This window comes from Patagioenas fasciata, chromosome 3 (assembly GCF_037038585.1).
Source record: "Patagioenas fasciata isolate bPatFas1 chromosome 3, bPatFas1.hap1, whole genome shotgun sequence".
Classification (NCBI taxonomy): Eukaryota; Metazoa; Chordata; class Aves; order Columbiformes; family Columbidae; genus Patagioenas; species Patagioenas fasciata.
The window spans coordinates 32,601,872-32,618,703 of record NC_092522.1 but is presented as its reverse complement, the minus strand read 5'-3'; the positions used below and the strand labels follow the sequence as shown (position 1 = coordinate 32,618,703).

Below are 16,832 nucleotides of genomic sequence, written 5' to 3'. Positions count from 1 at the left end.
CTTCCTCTACAGACAATACAAATCTCTTGTAAAACTACCTTTAAAAAAAGAAAAAAAAAAAAGTAACATATTGCCTTAGTGTAATAAAAAAACGGTCCCACATACAAAAGGAGCACCATGACCTCATTGCATTTATGTGTGAGGAATTTAGCAGAGGATTTTAAATTGAGTAGTTTTTTGGACATGTGCTGGAAAGTCTGTCTGTTTTATTACCTATACCAAACAGCCTCGTAAAACTTGCTACCTCCCCATGCAAACATTGCCTGGCTTGTAGTCTTAGATCATGGAAGCTGCAGCGATATTATTGTAAGCCAAACAATGATGTGTCACTCATGATGGAAGTGAAGAACTACTGAGATTAACATCTACAGATTGTTTGGTTGCCATCATTTTTAGCTTACATAAAATACGGCTTTGGATAAAACACGTGGACATAAATTACAATTTCAGTTTTGGTTTAGGCATTCTAAAATCTTATGCCGAGAAAAATAATTCCTTTGTGGGGAAGGCTTTCTAGGTCTCTCAAATTTGGTGAGGGGACCTGAATAAATGATAGAGGGCTTGCACTGAAGTAATGAGAAAATCAGTATTTTGCACATGTCAAAAGTTGGACCAGGGTAAACTGTAGTAGTTGAACGTTGCCTTAGATGGATGCCAACATTATTCAAGAGTGACTGAAACTCTTATGTGAGTTGTACCTTCTGATTCCATTGCTTAAATATGGCTCATACCCTTTGATTTTTACCTTCTGAATGGTATTGAAAGGAAGGAGTTTTGTAGGTTCTGTTCTGAATTTCGTACCTAGACTAATTTAAATAAAAAGATTTGACCTGCTTAGTGTGCATAGTTCTCCCTCTCTCAAGACCTTTTGCTTGAACTATCAAATTACTTAGGTTTCTTTGTATTTAGGAGAGAGGAACTTTGGGAGTTGTTTTCAAAGCTGTAGAGATGAACTTAAATTAAGCTTCTAGGAAAAATATATGATAGCCCCTTCATAATTGTGAAACAGACTTTATAGCTTAGAGGTAAATCCCTTTTCGTTCCTGGAGATGAACACAGGTACAGAAGACTAGAATTGGGAAGGTTAAGGCACTGAAAGATTTTCAATTAGCGGAGGATATAAAAAGGCAGTGAGAAGAACTTCTGTATATATAGTATTTTCCTTTTTCATCCCTTTTCTTTTATGGTGTTCATTACTTAACAGAGATTAAGGAAAAGCCAGGAAATACAGAAAAACAACTGGTAGTGGCAATCTCATGCATCACTTTTCATGAAAAAGGTTAAAAGAGTTGATGCTCACATAAACTGTTTTAATAAGCAGACAGTAGCACAGGTAAGAGGAAGCTACAGAAGATGATTCAGGGTGGAGATCTCAGATGGCACTCTCAAATGTTTGCAAAGCCCTTTGTAGAAAAAGATCAAAATTCAAAATGATCTTGGAAAAAAAATCTTAGAATGATGGTCTGCTGTCGACAGAATGATGTTCAGTACAGAAGACTTCAGAAGATTTAAAAAAAAAACCCAGACAGACAAGATGACGGCTTTCTTTCTGGGATGTCTCTTGACTCCAGAGCACCTGCTAACACAGGGAGATGAGAATTTATTTCATTGTTCCTGTCAAAGGAGCCCAGTGGGATCTCTGTATTTAATAAGTATCTCACTAGGAAAAAATCTGGACAGGCTGAATGGTGTCCAGAGAGCAGTTGTTTACCGTAAGGGCAAGAGAGGGAGTGGAGAGGAACACCTTACCTCAAGAGCTTGGATTTTGAGGGAGAAACACTAGAAGATGTTGCATACAGATATTTTGAAATCTGTTTTCTTGGCTGTTCTCAGGATTTGGACAATCAGCTATTTGTTTCAGTAGAAAATGTTTAGACCCTGCCTCAGTGTTTGTATGGATTATAGATAGTCTCTTGACATCTCTTCTGTGCTGTTTCCATGCTCATTTGAAACCACTGCAGCTGTTTTTCCACTTGAATGATTTTGAAAAAAATAACCCAGATGAAATTGTGTCAAGTTAATGCTATGCAGCAGTGCTTATGTTTCCAAAACAAGCAAACAAACAAACAAAAATATAACCCTGGGGGCAAGTGACAGCTGGAATGCAGGAAACCAAATTCTGAGATATACAAGTCTGGATATAAAGGTTTTTTCTTTTCCCAAAGTGAAGGCCCAGCTTGGTCCATTAGCACTTTGTAAAATTGTCACTTTGCAAGTATGAAGTGCTGATACTCTCACACATTAAAAGTGTTTCCATATAAAATGCTCATGCATGTATTTTCAGAAATGGTCTGATAGCACCTCTAAAGCTTCCTAAATTCTGCACATTGCCCGTTTCAATAAACCATCGGGGGGAGGGGGTGTACTTTTTCAGTTTGCTTAGAAACCCTGTCTTGTCTATCAGTGTAACTTACTTCTGTAGGCAAATAGAATTTCAAGTTTGGAGGCTGTAAGTTAAAGAGGGAGAGTTAGCGCTCTGTTTCTCTTATTTCAACTTTCAAATTGCATGCAGGTGCAAAACTCCTTAACCTGAGCAAGATCTTGCCCATGAGGCTTCAGTATTGCACCACATGTCTCTGTTTTTTTCCGTTTAGAAATTAAATCACCCATGTGTTGCCTGTTCACTTGCATATGAATGGGAAAGGTAAAAACTAGGTGGGATGATGTGGGCACCATCACTCGTGTCACAAGTGTGTGCTGTGCGCCGCTCCCGCATGCAGAGGACGGGTGCTACCGGGGCTGGGCTTGGAGGGTCCCTCTCCACTGCATACTTGGTATCAGCTTTCACGTGTTTTCCCATATTTCCTTTTCATGCTTGTGGTCTAGATAACTAGATCTCTTTTGTTAACTCAATTTTTTCTTAACACTTAATGTATATATTCAATTCTACTTTTAAAACCTGATTTTAAATAGCAAAGGCAGGCCTCTAAGAAGAGGAATTATTTGCTTTGTTAACTGTCTGACCAGAAAGCTACAGTTAATGCTTTCTGTTTTGGTACGTTGAATTCTTTTGCTCATGGTAGCTAGGATGTGTCTACTAGACTTTTCTGTGAAGCTCTGGAGGAGGCAGCCCCAGCGCAGGAACTCTGTCTTCTCTGCCCTCAGAAAGGAAGGGTGGAAGCATCTCCCTTCTCTGTGCAACTCAACTGTGCCCGCTGCGACTGGAGCTCTGAAGGATCTCAGGAGTGAGAGCAAAGATAGTTTTCTGCCAGTGGTTATGGATGATAATTTTACGGGCTTTAAAATGCTTTTTGCTCAGTGAGTGAGTTTTGAAGACCCTTCCTTGTGACAGCTGTACGGGTACCACCAAAAGGTCAAGAGTTGTGGGATGCTTCCATTGTCCTCTACTCACTTCACCGAGGTTGACGTCTTCAGCACTTCCTGCGTTTTGTTGTTTGATTACTGTGAGAAGCAAATTTTAAAAGAGTAGGCAAGTTAAGGATTCCATCCATTGCTATGGCAGATAAATACACATTTTTCCTTGAGTAATAGTTGCTTGTTTTGCAGGTGGTTGTTTTCATCTTACAGTTGTTTGGAGGAAAAGCAGTGGTTGCAAACTCTAGTTTCTTCTTCTTTTTTTTTAATTTAGGTTTTTCACTTGCTGCGGTCGTACTTCGATTCAAAACAGCGCATTAGTTCAGACTTTGAGCAGGGATTGGATGACATCATTACCTGTATAGGAACTAAACTGTGGCTGGCTAAAAGGTAAGATAAAATACAATGTATGTATATGTTTATACACATAGGTTACTAACATATGGAAGGCTTGGGTGGTTTTTTTAAATAACTTTTTATTTTGGCAAAGTGGACAGATTTTTTTTCATAGAAACATGTAAAATTTAGATGCCTTATTGGCTTGCTATTCTGTTTAAATTGAGGTGATTTTTTTTCTTAAAAAACCAAGGGATGAAAAAACTTAAGTATACTTTACCTGTGTATGTCACTGTGTTTTAGTCTTCTCTTAGTTCATTCTCAGCTATATTTTATAGTCCAATCATTTAAAGAAAAACCCAAAAAACAACGCATAAATGAAAATGCCTACAGAAGCAGCCTTTTTGAGAAAGGCATGAATGTTGCTTCTAGGCTAAGAAAAATATTCCACATATGTGAGGTTTTTATGTTACTATTTTCCCTGACTGTGACCTTTACAAAAAAGTAGTAGGAAAATGTCAGCAATTGTTGAAACTATCAAAAATATTTAGCTGCCCACAAACAATCCAGGATAGTTTTGGAAACATTTTCCTTAGCTTTCTGTAAAAAGATCTTCAGATGACCTACATACTGCAATCCAGAAACTTTTTTTCTTTCTTTACTTGATCTCATCAATTGGTTTTATAAATTCCCACTGAAAACCTCAAGGGAATCAGTTGTGGACAGAGAGCACAAGTCCTTGTGTAGATAGCTAACTAGGTAAAATATTCCAGAGTGCAGGTTGCGCAGTGGAGGGAAGTCACCAGTGCAGTTTAGCGTGAGTCTCTGATAAAACTTCTGTTGCTTTGTGATCATGAAAAGGAAAATCCTAAGTGATTTGGAGAGGGTAGTGACTAGTGGGTTCAGCAAGTCTTCTGCCAGTGTCAACTGAGTTGGGGTAATCAAGATACTGTTGGTCTTTGAGAATTACAGAACAGTCTCCTGAGGGAGTGAGAGTGATGATACAACCCCTAAAACTTGGTGAAATGATGCACATGAATAAAGCAGTCTGGACTTCACCTGGGGAAAGAGTGGTTGACTGAGCAGATTTTTTCGTTGGAAAAAAATCACTCTGATTCTAAGTAGAGTCCAAGAGGGAAGGGTTTAGATATCATTAAAAAAATACAGAACAAAACAGAAAACACACTTATGTCTGTCTATTAATCCATGTTATATATTTGAATACTGTGTAAATCCCAAAGAAGATACAGTAGAAATGGGCAGTAAAAGGACTAGCAATACAAGTATAGAATAGTTTCCAGACAGGGAAGGACTAATTAGGTTGAGATTTTTTTTTTTTTAACCTGGAAAATGTAATTTTAGTTTAGCTATGGAATTCCATGATGCAAAGTACTGTTGACTTTAAACCTATCTGAATTTTTAACAAATGATTGAAGACAGTCATGGAAGAAAAGCCCAGTGAGGTGACCAAGTATGTAGATGTCACAGTTGGCTCAAGAAATTTTTTAGCAACCTTCAAGGTTCAGAGAGAGGCTTTTGGCAGGTGTCACTGTCGCTGCACTTCCCTTTCCTGTGCATCTGCTCTCTGCCCAGTTTGAGACATCGTGCTGGATTTGGTGGACCTTTCAGTTTGACTCAGCATGAGCATTTTTAAATGTCTAAATAAGAATGGTCATTTACTTAATTAAACTAAAGGCATTGATACTCTTATAAATGAATAAATAATAAAAGAAAACACAGGAGATCAAATTTGATAGAAAGATACTGGTGCTAAATAATTAAAACCTCTTTCTTCTGCAGCAAATGTGTAATGGCCAGGCTCTTCTCATTACAGACTTGAAATAAATTCTGTGTTTTCAAAGCAGTTTTTCAGAACTGGCCTTTTTAATACATCAGTCATATTAGTGCTGACTTTTCTTTTTTCTATTATCTCCAGAAAGAAAATGTTTTCAGGTACATGGTATAGATATTTGCCTGAAGAGATGTATTTTCTCTTTCATATTTTCTCTTTCACTTGCCTGTACAAGGCCGTAGCTGTATATGGTAATATTAACCCTCTGTCCGTAGCACATTTTCATTTTGTCATTTTGTTGTAGCCCCCTTTTCATATTCATGCATTCTCAATTATGCAGTTAATACTATACAAAGTATTTTTAAATGTCTTTCTCCCTAGATAGGAAAACTGTATATTACAAGCACAGAAGTTTGCAGTTGTAAGTTAAAACATTGTTTTGTTTTGCTTTTACAGACAAACTATTTTTGCAAATTTCTGTTATACTGTATCATTCTCTCTGAGCCTGTACAGCCATGTGTGCTTAGGCACAGTTTGAGCTAAGGTGTGTTTTCTTTTTTATTTTAATCTAAAAAAAGCAAGTAAAATATCCATGAAATCTTCGGTAACCCAGTTTACTTCTGAATATGGTTTAAACTTAAGATGATAATAAATGATAAAGCTGAAAAAAATTGCTTTCCTCTTAACTTTCTGCTTGAGATAAATGTGTTCAGTGTGATGTAATTTTAAAAACAAGTTTAAAACCACCAACAATCAACCCAAACAACAACAACGTTGAAAGAGGTGGTATCTTCTGGTAGTTTTAGTTTCCCCACATTGTGTGCAGCTTTACCATTTATATTTGGCCATGTGGAGCTGAACAACCAATCTGTGAGGAACGGTGAATTTTGGGGGTTTTGGTTTTGTTTTCTCCATTTCTTGTTTTAAAGGAGTTTTGGGAGGTTGCTTGGCAACCAAGTTGTGAAACCCAGTAAGTCCATCTGTGCAGTTTTCAGGATGTTGGGGGAGCATACTGGGTGTTGACTGGCGGGACCCTCAGTCCACATACAGTCATTCCTGCCTTCTTTCTGTTCAGGCAAAGAGAGTGGGTACCACAGAGAAAAATTAAGTTATCTCCATCTGTTTATTTTACCTTTCCTCATGTGGACATAACTTAGTGTGTTGCTGATACTATAGTGCAGGAATTGTTTGAAAAGAGGGTGTTAGAGGCACTCACTATTAATCTTAAAGGGGTAAAAAAAATGTTAAAATAACAGGAAAATGGTTTGTGATTTGGGGAAATGGGGGAGTATTTTCAAACATCAGTCTTCATTCACGTTTCTGAGCTAGTTCTGTAAAGGTCTTGCTGGTGTTCTTCCAACTACATACTTCCTTTGTACTAGGGAACAAACGTCTCTGAGAAACTTGAATTACAGAATTTTGGATTGAGTAAGTGGTTCTTAAAAATGAGACTCAACTGTCACGTGCATGTATCTGGAGGAAAGATTATTGTTCTCCAGCTGTTTGCTGGACTGGGTGAGGTTTTTTGTTTGTTTGAGTTTTGGTTGTTGTTTTACCTTTTCAAGGTCAGAATGTAATTTCCTTTCATCAAAATGTATTGGTGCAGAATAGCTCAAGAAACTTGTTGCACGTTCCCTGTGATACACTGATCTCGTCTCCCTCCTCCACTCCCCCATCTGATTTTGCTTTAGAGAATAAGATAATGAAAACTAAATTTCATAAAACATTGACTTTTTCAACTGGTATTCTGTGTCTGTTGTGGAGGCAGGCTTCTCATGTTAATAGGATATGATTTCTTTTTTTCCTTTGTTGTATATATTAGAATATCAGAAGAAAAAAAAAACCAAACATCTTTCTTCCACCTTCCTTGGGTATTTTTACATCTTCAAAACACTAACTTTCTTGAGTATTCAAAAATAGTATTTCCATTTTTGATGTTTTGGTGAATGAGACATGCTTTCCCTCCACTTCTCAAGGTGATGTTTGAAACTTTTCCCTTCGCTTGTAGGTTTATCCTTCATTTGGGGTTTTTTACTTTGTTTTAGAATACTCGTTTGTTAGTTTAAAGTGGTTTAGTAATGTTATTGCTTTTCCTCATCTCCACACCACTGTTAGTTTATTGTATTATATGCAAGTATGGGACATGCAGGGTGTTTGAGAAGAACAGAAATTAAAAGAATATATAAAATCTACCTTGCTGGAGAGCTGAGCTGATGGAATGAAGTGATGGAAATTAGTCTGGTGAAAGCTTTAAAAAAATAATCAATATATCAAACTAAACCTTTGAAAGAGTTCAAAGTTCTTTCATGTGAATTTAAAAAAAAAAAAAAAAAGAAAAAAAAAGTAGTTTTAAGCTCAACTGCATACCAAAGAGTTACAAGACTAACTCCAGGTGCCTTCTGCTTCATAAATACAGAAAGCTAAAAGAGTGGCCTTTGGAGCTGGTAATTTGTTACACAGAAGTCCCGGAAATATCTGTCTTGTTTCATTTGTAGCCTTTGGCACGACAAAGTATTGGTATTGGAAATTTTGTGAATCATGTCATTGCACAGCTTTGCAGTAGGATGCTATCTTCCAGTGCTTTTAGTTAGATTTCTTTTTTTCCTGCCTTCCTTTTGACTGGAGACCACAGGAGGGGGAAAAGACTTTGAGGTTCTGCCAGAAGTCAAATAATCCCTTCTGCTAACCTCTAGCCATGTGCCATTTCTTAGCCAAGAGCTCATCTGCACTGGGAAAGGTTTCTTCTAAGAAGGCTGCTTTCTTGAAACCAACTTCTGTGGAGCAGCCTTGTATAAAACCAACTGGCTTTGCATTTTGGTCTGGAATGGCTCGCCTGCCATGTGCGCTGGGCTTTGTAACCCAAGTATCTCCTGCACTGCGGTGCTGCTGAGCTCTCCCCTCTGTGGAGGGGACAAGAGGAAACAGCCTCAGTTTGCCCCAGGGAAGGTTTAGAATGGATATTAGGAAAAAATTCTTCACAGAAAGGATTGTCAGGCATTGGAACAGGCTGCCCAGGGAAGTGGTGGAGCCACCATCCCTGGAGGTGTTTAAAAGGCATTCAGACGAGGTTCTTAGGGACATGGTTTAGTGCTAGAGTTGGGTTAGGTCATGGCTGGACTCAATGATCCTGAGGGTCTCTTCCAAGCAAAATGATTCTATGGTTCTATGACTGAAAAACACAAATGGATCCTGGTGTAGGGGTGCAAGAATTCAAGCTCACGCAACAAATCTATGCAAAAATTCTTCCAGGCTCGAACTCAAAATCAGGTTCGCTGTCCACTGAGATACCTGAAGCTCAGTTTTCTCCAGGCTCACTATAGGATGATCCAGCTGTAACTGCTTTGAATGGGGGAAATCTCAGGTATTTTATAATGCTGTGGAGTACCTTAACTTGCTAAGTTGGTGGCCATGGCACTGCATGAAGCCTGTAGCGTCCCCTTGCCCTCCACTCCTGGCAGTGTTGTGTGATAGCCAGCGGACAGCCAGGCTGAGGCCTGCCTGGGAGGAGCTTCACGCCAGGTGTGTGGAATACAGGAACGTGGCCTTGCCGTGCTTTCAGCAGTGTCACCTAAATGTGCCCTTTTTCTTCTTGTTGCCTCTGAGGGCACGTGGCAGTCGTTTCTAGGGAGCAGGCTACTAAAGACTAAGCAGTTTTTTGTGCTCTTTACGGTGGTTGTGTGGAAGCTTCCAGAGGCATGTGCAAACGTATCTGGATGTAGAAGAAAGTTGCCCATGACTGCAGCTTTGCAAGCAGCCTCTGTGGTTTTTCTTGGTTTTTTTTTGAAGGAGTACGTTATTTGGGATCTGGAAGGGGCATTTTGTACTTTCAAAAGAGCAAGAAGGCAGAAAACTAAGGAGACAGACTGGCCCTCCTCTTCAGATAGTTCCATTGCCTCTGCCTCTTGCTGCATCAAATGAACCTGCTTGTCCTTCAAAAGCTATGTCTGCTCTTGGCATCTTCCTGTTTCTGACTTTTCCATTTCTTGTCTTTAAAATCTACACATTGAGAAGTACAGTTAATTATCTTTGTTCTTTGGTGGTCTGTATGCTTATGCAGCTGTGTTCAAAAATTGAAAATCATTTTAATGACAGAGCCTGGCTCTATGGAAGTCTATTTACTAGATTTCAAATTGAAAAGTTAATTTTCTGTCGACTGGGCTGGAGCAATAATTCATTTATGTGCTCTTGCTCTATCCTGTTCCAGCTGAAAGCAAAGCGTACCAGTATGAGCAGTTATTGCACATCAGGAGCACAGTGGTAATTTATTAATCTGCACTTTCTGACCCATGAGCCTAATTTAGCCTGGTTCGTCTTTGCTTTAGAGAGCAGAGTCATAACAGTTACGTCATTGTTCATAAATGTATTCTTGGAGACATTCATTTAAATTGTATGTGCTTTTAGCAGTCTAGTTTAGGTTTCTGTGCTGCTCCAAGTCCACTCTTTTAACCAGTTTTGATAACAGTATCCTTAACACAGCTACAAATGGTTTATTTAGGCAGTTGGTGGTTGCTTGTTTTGGAACATTTGCTTTGGGTATCAGTCGAGATGTTTAAACTTCAGTCTGAAGTTTAAAATGTACATTTAAGAAGAGAAATATTCTGTGGTTCATAGTCATATTGGTATACTCATATCTTAAATATAAACATTCAGGGAATATTAAGAATTGAATAAGTTTGTTTAAGGTGTGTTCCCTCCACCTGTGCAACATTCGAAGTAGGTACAAACCACGTGTAATTACAGGTTTTGGACATAAATCCTCACTCATATCTGAAAATGCTTTCCAATAAATAAACAAAAGAGTTTTAGCAGCTTGCCTTCTATAGGCAAAACCCCTAATGTTAATTGTGTAAAATTCATTACATTTGCACGTGGGATTAGTTTGACCTCTAAGTTTATAAGGATGCTGCTAAGGACTCACATACGGTTCTCATTAAGAGAACAGAAAAGAGAACAGACAGGATTATTTTATCAATCTGGTATGCTAAAAACAACACCAACAGAACACAACCTTTCAGTGTCATTCACCAAGGACAGCCAGAGCACAGATTAATTTTTCCTAATAGCTGAAACTCAGGATGTTCTTGGTTTTATCACAATGAAAAAATAATTTGTGTAGCTTCTTTTTGAAGCAATACATTTTCTGCCTATACCAGGGAAACTAACAGTAACATAACAGCCTAGGTTTTGGTGGTAGAAAATATTAAGTGACCAGACCAGCAACTTTCCCTTTGGAGAAAGTGCCTGCTCAAATGTGGGATGAGCTGGCCTTATAGAATGGGCAAGTCAAGAGGACCGTGCACGTGGTAGTTGCACCAAGAGGGTCTCAACAGCACTAAGTGGGCAAGCAGATGAGCTGTTACTTGATGTTTGTATCTCTGTGTGGGTGTTCCTGCGCTTCCAGGAACTCAGCAAGGATTACTTAGTAGTGTAGGCTTATTACTTTTTTTTTTTTAAGAATACTTTCCATTAAATCTGGGTCCGTTGGCTGTGATGTTCGCTTTTGTGCTGGTTTTGTATTACATGGTTAAAAATGCTGTGGACAAAGTTTAATAATTAAATCCATTATTAATGTCTCTTGAAGAAGACAAGAGGAAGGCCATGCATGTTTATTCAGTACTACAGATGTAGGCTCTGAGAGAAAAATAGATTAAAATCTGAAGGCTACCTTCTAAACAAATATAGGCCCCCAAACCTCAGTCTCTAGAACACTGCAGAATTTGAAAGCTAATCACTAAAACAATGTGAGATTTAATCTTTTAATCAGCTTTTCATTGTATGTGTAGGTCTGATTTCCATAAGCTTGGTTGCCTCCATGACTGACAAATGGTCGTTTTCCAGCTCTCTCTGCAGCTAAAATGTGGTCAGTACAAGACTGGCTTGGCCAGGATAAAAGGATAAAACTTGGTATGGATAGCCTGGTAAGGATTATGTAGAATTGACTGTATCAAGACTCAAACATCACAGAAGGTGCGCTTCTTGGTGCTTTCAGAAGATATTTTAGCTGATACAAATGCAGGTCATATATCAGAAGAATCTGGCCACTGGCAGAAAGAATACTTTTCGGAGATTTCCCATTCTTCAGGAAGGAGTAAGCTGGAAGCTCATAGTGAGGGAAAGATGCACTGTAAACCCAAAATTTAGTTGCCAGTGTGCCAGCCTGAAGAGCTGAGATGATGGAAGACAAAGGCTGACTGGGGAACTCAGAATAGGAAGCTGCATTGACCCCGTTCCCAAGTACCAGCTGGTGTTAGAACATGTCCGACTTAATCCAGATTCTTCCCTGTGTTTATGCCAGAGCTGAAAATGAAATTCCAGCCTCAATTTTATGTAAAATGTTGACTCATCAAAAATGTTTATAAAGTTCAGAAACACAAGAATTTGTCTAAAGGCTATTGCAGTAGCATACTCTGTATTACCCAGAATATGATGTTTAGGAAACCAATTTGATTTTAGTGTTGGAAGCAGAAACTGTATGTAATATTGGTGGCTAGAAAGCTGGAGAATTCCGGGTTTAAATTCAGCACCAGCAGACTGATTTATTTTCTACCAGATAAAATGTAGAATTTAATAGGTGTTGCTGAGGGTTTTTTTGACAATAACATGTTATTTAAACAGAAGAATGGGGTAGTGTTTAGCTATTACAGGTTTTCTTTTTTCTTTTAATATGAAGCTCTTCCTAAAATACTATTGATAAGTTCAATCTTTTGAAAAGGTCTTCCTTCCAGGAATTTTAGGCTTTTTCAGAGGCTCCAGAATCATACAGCATTGCGGTGAGTGACTTTTTCATTAAAGACCAGAGAAAGGAATAGGCAGATCATTTAATGAATAGACCACTTTGGAAACTGAAATGGAAACAGTCACACAAGTCATAAGGATGATTCTCTTCTTATTCTCAAGACAGCACTGAACTGGCCTTGGGAAGAGTTGCCCTTGTAATCTTGCCAGTGCTGCTGTTTCTTTACTCTGATGCTTAAGAGTGTGTCGTGAACTTTTTGGACAAAATACAGGGGTTTGTAGGTGGCTTTGAAAGTTGTATGATTTAGACTAAAGTTCTATATTAGCTTCATTCGTGAGCCAAATCCTGTCTTTAGTTTTTAGAGATTGGGGCTGAGAGTAATGAATGAGAAAGTGTAGATTAGAAGTAGCTAACAGTAATTTAAACACTGTACTTTACTCTGAAAAAATGTTCACTCACAGCCTGTGTAGCCATTATTTTACTGTGATCAAAACTGTGATGCACATGCTGTATATTATTAGGATGAAACTATTTAGTTTGTTACTTATTTAATAAAATAATATTCCAGTTTGACAGATTATATTAGCTTGTATTCATAAAGCAGCATTGGTTGGAAGCCTTGAAATCCTTCAGACTACTCTAAATACTTGTAAGCTGCAAAACATGGAGTTTTTCTGAGACCTTTCACTGAAGTTGTTTGGTTTTTTTTAGACAACCCTAAGATAAGTACCTGCACTAAGATATCTATAACTAAACAAATTCCTAAGAAAGATGTAATGGGTTTTTATGTAATAGACATTAACTGCCAGGCTGCATTTGAAATTTGTAGAAGTGCTCACTGGAGGTATGAGCAAATACGCGTTGATATTTATGTTGTTAAATGTTTAGTAAATATCGTAAGTTTCTGTATGTTTATAGCAGTTGTTCTGCTAATAGTTTTGCAACATCTGTTTCCTAATGAGGAAAAAATACAAGCTAAATAAGCTACATCTTTGGAAACAATGAGTTTCTATTGACTGGAATAACCAAAACCAAATAGTATAAACATTAACACAAACAACTTTGATTTTATAGTTAGTGACTCGGATCTGTCTTATTTATGTAACAAATGCAATATATTATTGTCACTGTTGTTTGTCTCTGAGATGATGCTCTTTTGGAAAAACAGGAGTGATCATGAGAAAATAGTAATTGGTTTTTTGAGTCATTTGACTCAGTGTCATTGAAAATTGGGGGTTTGAGAAGAGAATGAGAGTCTGCAAATTTGTGCATCAAAATTGTTTGATGCTTGCTCTACATAAAGGTGTGTTGACCATCTTTGTTTATATGTAGGAATCTGAATGGTTATAAATGGTGTCCTATAATGAGTAGAAATGATGTTTAAGGGCCTCTGCAGACCTTAATCATTAGAAGAGCAAGAAGTTGTATATTTAATTTAAGTCTTTTCCCAGTGTTCTGACTGAATTGAGGCCAAATGTGTGAACTTCCCATGTTCTTTGCTCCTTGTTGTTTCCCTTGGAAGAGGAGGTATTTTGCTCCGTAATTCATTAGTGTTGATCTTCTTTAAAATAAACAGTAATACAAGAGAAACTGAGTTTTCGAAGTTAAACCATGTATTCCTGATACAGTTGAAACCATGTGTGCAAGCAGGGTGCACAGGAGGTCTGCGACCACACATTGCTGATTTCTCCAATAAATGCCAGTTTGGTTTGCATCAGATCTGCCATCCAAAATAAGCAAACCGATGACTGCCTTAAATTAAGCATGACTTAAATACAGAAGGTGAATCAAACTTTAAAAAAAGTATATTTGCAGGCTCCCAAGGGTGAGAATCTAGGATTGATTTCATGTTATGTAGAGCTAAGCTGCAATCAGTGATACTTAGAGGTGGCTGGAGCAGAACGCAGTGTTGCATGTGGAGCTTCTGAAGCTGCCTGGTCTGGTCTACACCTGTAGAGGGGGAATATCTACTGAAGGGTGCACTGCCCCATCCACCTACCAGGCAGCTCTTTGTTGAAAACAAACAGCTTATTGTTAGTCTTGTCATACAGCATTCTGTAAGTGCTTAACCCGGGCCTTTTCAAAGGCGCTTGACCAGGAGCTTGTGAATTTTAAAGGACTATTTAGTTCCATTAACCTTTTCCTCTTAAAAAAAATCCCTGGACTCTAATGGCTAACAGAAGATTACCTACTACCAATGACTCCAGCTCTTCTAAGTTTATATTCACTTAACAGAATTGAAATTGGAATTACAAAGAAGTCTGACTACCTTACCCCAAATTACTTGTTCAGCATTAGTGATAAGAAATTTGGGTGGTTTGGAAGACTTTATTTTCAGGATCTAATCCAGAAATCTGCTGTAAAGTGTCAGATTTAACAGTATGGAAGTTGGTACCTGTGTTTTCAGATTTGTCTACTGTTCAGCCATGCAATTTAACAATTTAATAACAATTTTAAAAAGACACTTTTTTTTTCCCCATACTGAAGATACTGTGAGGCTGGAGCTTTGGGCAGTTAGAAAAAAATATCTGTAGACCCTTTAAAACTTGCAGTCTCTAACTTTTTTGACTTCTGTACTTTCCATCACCTTGTATCTTCTGTGGAGCTTGGTGATGATCTAGTAGGGACACAGCAGCTCCTCCTGCCATTGTTTCATTCTCCTTGATTAAATTAGAAACACACTTATTCTGGGCCTTGTTCTTTCTAAGCAGTAATCCTTTCCATCCCTGCCTGTGTTTCTAAAGGTTGCAGATGTCGTCTTCCCCCGCCGTGGCTGGTCAGGTCTGTGATGATGCTTGTGTTTTACGTGTTACTCAAGGTAGACAGCCTTTGCTCTCTCTTCAGGCAGATGTGTTGTAATGTTCTACAATATTAGTTGGTGAAATTCCACTCGGTGGCCATCTGTGAGCTGATTTTTATTTCCACCTGGACAGTCAGCCTCCAAGTACAGGATCACAAAGCAGTGCTAGAAACTGTGCGTTAAGCTTCTATTATATAAACTCTATATCTAAAGAGAAACAAAAAGCAACAAGATGAACTTCTGAAAATTAAGTTTTAATGTCTCTGGGCATGTTGTGTAGGGTGGCCACTGGGTCTTTGGTACCAGCTGTTCAACTTCATGAATCTGCTGTTGTTACACCAACCTACTTGCTAGTGTAGACAGTGTTACTTTATTGAGGTATGGATCTCTGGGCTGACATCACTACCCTGCTATTAGTATATATGTGTAGTAGTATGAATATTGTTTTGGTATCCTTTTTAAATTTCTGAGTGGACATACTTTAGATATGAGAATCCTAAACATCTCTAGCGCTATCCTGTTGAGAATCACAGTTTATCATCTGGAGTGAGCATATGATGTATTTGTTTCCATTCATATCTAGGTTGGAAGGGAAATGAACTAATTTTTGGGGTTTTGGACAAAACAAGGAACGCTGTTCCAGATGCCTGGAGCTCCCACCCTTGCTACTGCTGTGACTTTCTTGTTTGGAGACAGATTTCCTCAAAGCATGTTTATGAGAACACCACTATATTTGGGTATCTGTGTTAAAAAAGAAACATCTTGTACTCTTCCCACTCTCATTGTTGAAGTTCTGCATGAACCGGTCATCTTAAATACTGCACAGGGTATCATTTGAAAGGTTCAGCATGTGATTTTTGGCTGTCAGGTCTGTTATGCAAATCACAGTTTGATTGTCTTCAAGACAGCTTTCTGCTATGGTCTGAACAACGCTGAAATTTCTTGGATTTGGAAAACTGAATTTCCTGTTGTGTCCGTCTGGCACATATGGCTGAGAATTCACTAGCATCACTAGAGCAATGGAACCAGCCAAGAACAAACGTTTGGCATGTTTTGTCCTAGAGAAACCTCATTTCAAAATCAAAACATGCATATGCGCATACTCAAAATGAAGTGGTAAATGCTTAAAAGCTGGACCAGAATAAAAAAACATGTCAGTATTGCTGTTGTCACTTGTTCAGTAAAGGTTGCATCAGCCATGTTTTTTCCCAAGACACAGTTTGTACATTGGAATTTTTCTTTCCAGTGAAATAACTGAATAAGTGAGTCTTCCATTTTTCAAGGGAGCTGAAGTGCAGCAGGCCTGTTGAATTCCTCATATTAATTGAAATCTGTCATGGCTGCTTCTGTTCATTTAATGGGCGCTGGTGAGAGACCTCTCGGTTCCTTTTTTTTCTAAGCCTTTGACTGGCCTGTCACTCTTTTGTCATGAGTTGAGCTCCCAACCCTGTAAGTATTTCTTGGTGGTGTTTTCACACAGATTGTGAAGAACAACTTGGGCAGCAACTAGATGCCCAAGATTAAGGAGAGAGGTTCGCTTAGGGTGGACAGAAAGTAAGTCTTTCTGGTACAGCTTTTCAAAATAGCTCATATTAAAGTTGCTTTGACTTCTTATGGTATCGGTTTGTATGAATGTGCATCTCCTCTGCAGGCTGGCTTTTAGCTCTTGTGCTTTAAGGCAAGTGGTAAGAAGCAAGCATGGAGAAGTTCTGGAAGGTTCATGACTAGGAAAGTGTCTAAAAAGTCTCAGTTCATGCAAAAGAAAAAAAAGTTCAAGTATAAATCCTAGTAGCATGCAGTCTGCTATATGTTATGTATTGTGTTCAGTTCTGGCCCCCTCAGTTCAGGAAAGA

At 38.4% G+C, this 16,832-nt stretch overlaps 1 protein-coding gene across 9 annotated transcripts in view; it reads left to right on the top strand.

The window, feature by feature from the left end:
- THADA (THADA armadillo repeat containing) overlaps positions 1-16,832 on the top strand; it is a 171,707-nt gene that overhangs the window by 105,363 nt on the left and 49,512 nt on the right. For all 9 annotated transcript variants that reach the window (XR_011738218.1, XM_071806063.1, XM_071806064.1 and 6 more), the window contains one exon: positions 3,590-3,705. Coding sequence is in view for 8 of the 9 variants with exons in the window: in XM_071806063.1 (XP_071662164.1) it covers positions 3,590-3,705 (116 nt within the window). In the remaining variant the exon portion in view is untranslated. The remainder of the gene's footprint in view (positions 1-3,589; positions 3,706-16,832) is intronic.